General features: G+C 36.7%; 1 protein-coding gene across 3 annotated transcripts; it reads right to left on the reverse strand.

The window, feature by feature from the left end:
* Positions 1-1,214: 1,214 nt before the first annotated feature.
* On the reverse strand, positions 1,215-6,527 carry CBY1 (chibby 1, beta catenin antagonist). Of its 3 annotated transcripts, none has more exons than XM_087934794.1 (5): positions 6,435-6,527; positions 5,757-5,853; positions 4,837-4,942; positions 2,904-3,019; positions 1,215-2,682 (listed from the first exon to the last, which is right to left on the reverse strand). In XM_087934794.1, exons 2-5 carry the CDS (start codon positions 5,832-5,834, stop codon positions 2,602-2,604), a joined length of 381 nt encoding a protein of 126 aa, XP_087790920.1. In that variant the 5' UTR covers positions 5,835-5,853; positions 6,435-6,527; the 3' UTR covers positions 1,215-2,601. The 3 variants fall into 3 exon arrangements, with proteins under 3 accessions (XP_087790920.1, XP_026552101.1, XP_026552093.1); XM_026696316.2 differs by having other exon boundaries at positions 6,303-6,522; XM_026696308.2 differs by having other exon boundaries at positions 6,363-6,483.
* Between the last annotated feature and the right edge of the window lie 908 nt (positions 6,528-7,435).

The raw sequence follows: 7,435 nt of genomic DNA on the forward strand, positions 1-7,435 counted from the left end.
CTTTATGGAGAATCCCAACTTTGAAAATTGGGAAATGATGGTGATATAGAAATGGAAATGCTGACATTGGACCACCAGATACATGATGATGAATTATTAGCATTCTAAGTATTAGAGGTAATCTGTAGTCATGTTGGGCAGATCAGCTTTAAAATTGGTCATGGTTTTCAACATTATATGACCGTGATTTAAGATATTTTTTGCTGGTTTCTGGCAAAAAAATGCCAAAATTAATGGGTTCACCAAATGATGGAGGTATTTGCTTAACGACTGTAATACTCCCTTAAGGACAGCAGTAAGTACTACAGAAAAAGTGGAAAAATTACTTCTGGTTACATGAGTGCCTCAACTTACAATCACAATGATTTACAACCATAACTCTAGGCTCAATTATGGTCACAAATCAAGGACTCTCAGTAAAAGATAATTTATCATTTATCTGATATAACCCAGTGGAAATATTTACAATTATAGTGAACGACATCGTTTGGACCAGCAGCATTTTCAGCTTCTGAAATACCTGAGATAATAGAACAACTTGTTCAATCCTTTAAAATTAAAAACCCTATTAATTTTTTTAGATGTTATCAATAAATCAATCTTCTTTGCAGATATTAAGAAATGGATGGAATAAAAAATACGAGGTTCCTAAATTGTCTGTATAATGAGAGTGTGTTTAACCCCAATTTATGACTTTTATAACAAAAATATTTAAAATTCACTGAAATCTCTATAGAAAATAACTATTAAAACAGCATTTTGTTGGAGATGTATTAAGAATAATGCTTCTTTAAAATACATGTTTTTACAATGTCCTATACTTAGGAAATCTGGGCAGAAAGTAGTGGATTACATAAATAGGATTGTGCGACAAAAGCTAAAATTCTGAAGAGAATAATATTCTATTGGTTTACATATTTAGTACATGGAATTTGAAAACTGGACAATGTAAATGGATTCTCCATGCCCATACTATGGCCAAAAGACTTGATATTGCATCATTGGAAAGATTAACTCATGGCCCCTTTCACTCAATGGATTGAATACTGATTGCATTGGCCACCTATGACCAGATTCCCTATAGGTAGCCTATAACTGTTATATACATGGACAAACATAATATGTGACTCATTTATACAGCATACAGTTACTTAAAAAAGTCATGTTACCAGAAATATGTACGTCTGAAACAATATTTATATTAGACAAGTATATCATTACATGACATTTGTTTTTATTTGTTATAGCATTTTGTGATTTTTTTCATTTTTGAAATAAAAGAATATCACTATCACTGTTTTTGTTTTTTGTTCTTTTTATTAATTAAAAAACAAGAAAAATAATTTTAAAAAGAGGTGATTTATTATGAATTAAGGAGCAGAAATAATAAGAATTGGCTATTCAGTGTAAAGTTCAAAGAAATGGGGTTTGGTAAGATATGTAAAAAAGTTGTTCTTGCACTTTACAGGTAAATTATTGTAGTTATAAGGCAACCTTATTTTTTTGAATTGTAGAATAAATAGGCCATTTTTAGATGAGTATGTTATATCATCTAAGTATCTGTGAGCAAGTGACTACTCTATTAAAGCAGATGCCACAACAATTTTGTTAGCTTTTAAGGTTCCTCAAGATGTGTCCTTTTTCTGATGTCATAGATTTAAATGTGACCTCACTGGTGGCTTTCTATATACTTTCAGGGAAAGTGCAGGGGCATTTGTGATACCTCCTATAATAAAACAAACTAATGAAAAGATATGGTGTGCTATCTATTTTGTCTGCCATATACCAAGTCACTGTCAGAAACTACAATCCAGAAATATTTTGCACTCCACACATTAGACTCCCAGATACCAAGGAATGCGTGGATAGTGAGTCTAAAGTAGATGAAAGAAAGATAATGGCTTAATTTAGACACAACATGAGTCGAGGCATGATAAACCAAAATGTGCACAAGCAGCATGCACTCATGTATATATACATTCTATTTGCAGGCAACCATTTCTTCTGTATAAAGCAAAAAACAGGCTACATTCCTAGTTCACACTTAACCCATTAAATGTGAACTTTCAATTAAGACAGGATTTATAATCTAAAGCTGACTTTCAGTCTGCCTTGTTTAGACACAATTTATCATGTTTTCAGTCTTACGAATTATGAGTAAATTCAGCTTTCTAGCAATTCACATGACAAAATGAGTGCATGCTGAATGTATATATTCTAACTTAATAAACTGACATTTCATTAAGTATCCTGAGATGTATTGCAAGGAATCTTCATATCTTCTCATCTGATCTTTCAGAATGGTTGCTATCTTCTTGGAAAGATGACATAAATATTATCTATACTTAATCATCTACTAATTATATACTGAATATGTGTTAAGAGCACTTGGATAGAAGTTTCACAAAGAGAAAAAAGATACTAGCTTCCTCACAGCACTGGAACTTACTATTTCTTAGTTGGGGCCCTGGCTACAAAGAGTCAAAGACAGCAAAGTCTTCCAAGGCAGATGTGACTTCACAAGTGATGAATCTGATTGCCCTAAATCATATTTGCCTGTTATTTCTTCCCCATATTTCCTAGTGATTGCTAATTTATAATTCACTTTCTCCTTCGGCTGTAATTTTTCAGTTCTTCTAATTCCTTCTCCATGAGGTGGGATTCAGCAGTTGTCTCAGAGAGCTGAAAGTGTAAGGCATAAATGGGAATGAAAATATATACATACTAATGCTGCAACACATCCAGAAGTATTTTTCTTTTGGTTTTATTCCAAAGCAAAATTATTCCAAAGGTTTAGTTATATGGTCTGGGTTCAATCGTGTGTTTGGGATAAAAGTAATTCTTTAAAAAAACTAAGTAACTACTGAAATATGCTAAAAAGAGAGACAACACAGCGACCTCACCATATCCAACAAAAGATCCACTTTCAATCGAAGAAGATTGTTCTCTTCTTCCAGTTGCTGATTCCGTTTGCGAAGACGCTGTGTCTCCCTGCGGTCCCCATTGCTTCCAAATGATTCTGGAATTACATATTCCAAGATTATCTAATTTGTCTTGCTCTAGGTATCTCATGGAAGATGACAGCCAGAACCCCAGCGAGAATCAGTCACATTAGCTTTACTAAAATAGGCAAAATAACAACTCAGAAAAACAATGAAAATCTGATAGAAAATAACATTTTATAAAGAATCATTAAAGCGTAGTAAATAAAGATATTGCAAACAATATATTACAGCATATGACTTAGGTCTGGCCTAGTATAAACCCAGGCCAGAAGAGATATCTTTGAATATCATAACATTTTACTTGCATCTAAAAATACTACAAGGACAGTGATGACAACCAAACACTTTAATGATGGTTGTCAAAAAAAGGTCTTTATTAGTTAGTTCGAGTTTCAATCCTTTCTGCATTCCAGTCTGCAAGATAGTGTTACCTTTCATTTGCCAGTTGGATAGATAGAAGCCTAGTTCTCACAGTAAGGGCTACGTTTCATTCACGCCTGAAGCCTGTTGTTTCCTCCTTGTTTACAGCAACCCAGAACTCAGAATAGGTATCTGAAAGTTTCCAAATACTCCTGCTATTTGGATACAGGTAATCTTCAACTTATGACCACAGTTGGGAACCAAACTTTGGCTATCTAAGCAATGGGATTGTTAAGTGACTGACATCCAGTTTTACAATATTTTTTGCCATAGTTGTTAAGTGAATCACACAGTCATTAAACAAATTTGGCTTCCTCCACTGACTTTGCTTTTGAGAAGCTGGCAGGGAAGGTCACAAAACATGTGAAACAAATGCTACAACCACTGTAAATAGATGCTGGTTGTCAAGTGCCCAAATTTTGATCACATAACTGAGGAGACAATGTGATGACCATAGGTGTGAGGATAGTTGTAAATCACTTTTTTCAGCAACATTATAACTTTGATCATTAAATGAATGGTCATAAGTCAAGGACTATCTGTGTATGGCCATCCCTATGGCAGTGTAATGAAGTCAGTATGCCTTGTTCTTCTCATTTGCAATTCATGATTATTTTAGATTTCAATAACTGAAGTTCTCTGGGCATTACAACACTATTTGAAATAATAAGTATTTCTGATATTTTTTTAAAAAAAACTGAAGCAATAAAATAGAACATAAAATTGCATAGTAAATATAAAATTTATCACTCCACAGTAAATTAAGACCTTAAAATCAAATTGAACATCCACCAATAGATATGCCTGTAGGTATGTTTTGGTGCATATTACAACAAGACATATTATGTCTTCGAGAAAAAATGAGAATCGGTGTTATGTAAAGGATTAGCAGGAACAAAGATCTATCTGAACCTATGATTTAGCAATACCAAACCAGATAAAATGACAGTATGAATACCACCCCAGCATAACTATCAACACGCTCTAGATGGGACTTCCCTTGAAGAGCATCTAAAAGCTCCAGTTGTGCAAAATGCAGCGGCTTGCATGGTTTTGTGCAGACCCCGGTATGCACATGTGTCACATCTCCTGTGGGAACTGCATCGGTTGCCAATTTGCTTCCGGGTGCAATTCAAGGTGCTGCTTGTCACCTTTAAAGTCCTTCATGGCTTGGGACCAGGTTATCTGAGGGACCGCCTCTTGCCGGTCACATCTACACGACCCATCAGAGCGGGGAGGCAGGGAATGTTGCGGTTTCATCAAAATGGGCTGAAAGTAGTTTTTCAGGATGTGTTATAACTTTGAATGGTTGCTAAGCAACCGTAGTAAGTCAAGGACTATCTCTAGAGCTATATCTCTGATACTCTGCAGAATTCTGCAGTCGCTAAGATAATTGCTCTTTCTCTCTTACCAGGTATCCATTGGCCATTCTCAAACCTCAGACTCTGTCCTGTAAGTGTCATAACAGGAGTTCCATATTCTAAGCCCAGCTCAATTTCACGGGTAGATCTGTCCAGCTGTAAAACAGAAAAATCACTTCAGTATTTTCCCAATATTTTACTTAATTTCTATTTATTTTCTTAGCATAAGGCAAACCTGTACAAAATATGTCAAATCCATTTATTCTACAGCATAAAAAGTATATATTTTATTGAAATATGCATGGGAAGTTGTTTAGCATCCTCACACTGATGCATCATTTTAGGGAAATATGGATGCAATTCTATTGCTTTAGTGTCCAGTCATTGCAAAATATGTTGGATTCCCACCATCAAGATTAGGAAACCTCCAATATGAAATTTCTTTTTCAACCTCTTCTGAAACCAGTTCCTCTCCTGAGAAATGTAAGCCATAAAAAGTTCAAAATAAAAACAATAATGAGATGGACTAAGCTGATGCTAAGATGTAAACCCCACTTTCTTCTCTACTATGTTACAAAACAGAATAAAAATTTCATTAGAGCTCAAGAACTGCTTTAAATCTCTTCTTTTGCACACAACACAAGAAAACTTTTTATTATTTTTATTAATACAGTTCTTTCCTCAAAGGGAGATAGACAACCAAATACATTTTACTTTCAAAATAGAAATATTATGTGGTTTACTGGTGTAGCCAACAATTTTGAGTTTTTATATTCAGCTTACGGTTGGTTATTTATTGTTAAAAGAATATTTTATCATTTAAATAAAAGTGGGTAAAGGGGTATAACATCACAAGAAGAATTCAACAAGTAACAAACTGTGAATATTTTATATGCCAATGTGGCTTAAAGAGTCTCCTGTTCTGATGAAAAAGATAGCATAAGGATCTTCACTTTCTTCTAGAACTTACCGAATGGAGGTTGGAAAGTGAGGCTGATTTTCTGGGCGGAGTTTTCTTTGGACTGAATGTGTTTCCAAAAAGTGGCATCTTTCTAAATTCCTCTTATCTTTGGGGGAAAAAAAATATCCCACAAAGATTATCATTTCATTGAAAAACGCATAGATCAATCACTGCCCACAAGAGTTGCGAGGCAGAGAACTTTTGACCTCAACTGGACTATAAATTCCCTGCTACCATTGCCTATATAGTAGCCTACATGATCGCCAGAAGGTACCAGGTTCGGCCAAAAGGCAACCATAAACACTGCTTTTAACCACATGCAACATGTGAGTATATATATGTACAATAGGGGCAGCTCGGCTGAATTTCATCTGATGTATCGCTGAGTACCGACCGTCTCCTCAAGGTAGCGGGTAGCAATTTGAATGCATCTCAAGCGACCCAGCAGCCTTATTACCACCTCTGCTCCAAGCAATACCCCACTGGAGGATTTTTGGAGAACCCGATATTCCGGACCTCCTGTGCTTAGAAATGCAGAATCCAAGTTAACCCCACCTTTAAAAGAGCTCCATGACAAGGAGCGGTATTTTCTTGAAGCCGCCCCGCATCTCATACCTAGCACTTCAGACCTAATTTAGGGAACTTTCACACCATGGTCAAGATCGCCTCACATACAACAGTCCCAACCTTCGAAACCAATCTGCGCAGGCGTAGCCTTAACCGATGTTTGAAGCCTTGCAACCCGCGGTAGCCCAGGGACGATCGCGCAGGATAGCTGGGGCAGCACAAGAGGAGGGGAGATTTTTAATTGCACAATTGCGAAAATCAGCTTTGATATACATTCACGCAAACTGAACATATATAAACTAAGAGCGCGTAACTGAATCTCTTAACAGGAGTAAGAGGGACGTATGAGTAGAAGGCTTGCGAAGTTATAACCCGTATCAGAAGATACAGCCCCCTCCTCGTGTGATGGTAGCGACCCAAGCGATGTGAAAAGAGGAGTGAACAGCAGCAACCGGGATAGGATCGTACCACCGTTGTAATCCGGGGGAGGAAGAAAGAAAAATAATAATTTTGATACAGATATTTTAATGCTGTCGTTCGGAAGATGTGCTCTCAAGTAAATTACTCTCAGTTTATTATATTTTCCATTAATAGCGAAAAAGTGCTAGGCTCTCCTTTAGTCTGGTATAAAGGTAGACTAAGGGAATAGTTTCTTCCGCTGGTTGTTGTGGTAACAGAAGGACGCCAAGCTTCCGGGGGAGGGCGGTCCGTGGCCTGAGTCGAGCCTTGGTCTGTGTCAGGAAAGTGAGCTTTTTTTTATCCCCATTATAGCCGTCCCCAAACTGAACAATGGCTGGGAGTCTGGATGCGGTGTGCTGTTCCTCAGCGGACAATGCTCGACAAGTTCTAGTTCCCATGTACCGAATTAAGAGTCTCAGCCCGTCCAGTTTGCTCTTGGACAGATCTAGGCAGGGAAAGGAGCGCGGTACTTCGTTCCACTGTAGAATTCCTGCCATTGTTAGGAAGTGGGTTTTTTTTTTTAAATAATCAGTCGGAATCTACGCTCCAGTAACGGAAATCCATCCATTATTTTGAATCCTACAGTTCGGAACAGCACAGAATAGTCCTTCATTATTTCCAATGTGACCTTTTTATTTAGCATGCCCAGATGTAAGGCAATG

The sequence above is a fragment of the Pseudonaja textilis genome, chromosome 5, assembly GCF_049901715.1.
Source record: "Pseudonaja textilis isolate UNSWEBS1 chromosome 5, rPseTex1.2, whole genome shotgun sequence".
Lineage (NCBI taxonomy): Eukaryota > Metazoa > Chordata > Lepidosauria > Squamata > Elapidae > Pseudonaja > Pseudonaja textilis.

Excerpts from the sequence above, each read along its gene's own strand:
- CBY1 (XM_087934794.1), bottom strand. The coding sequence starts at position 5,834 with ATGCCACTTTTTGGAAACACATTCAGTCCAAAGAAAACTCCGCCCAGA. Across the intron at positions 4,943-5,756 it reads CACTTTCCAACCTCCATTCG|CTGGACAGATCTACCCGTGA; the intron begins GTAAGTTCTAGA and ends TCTGTTTTACAG. Across the intron at positions 2,683-2,903 it reads TGGATCTTTTGTTGGATATG|CTCTCTGAGACAACTGCTGA; the intron begins GTGAGGTCGCTG and ends TTACACTTTCAG.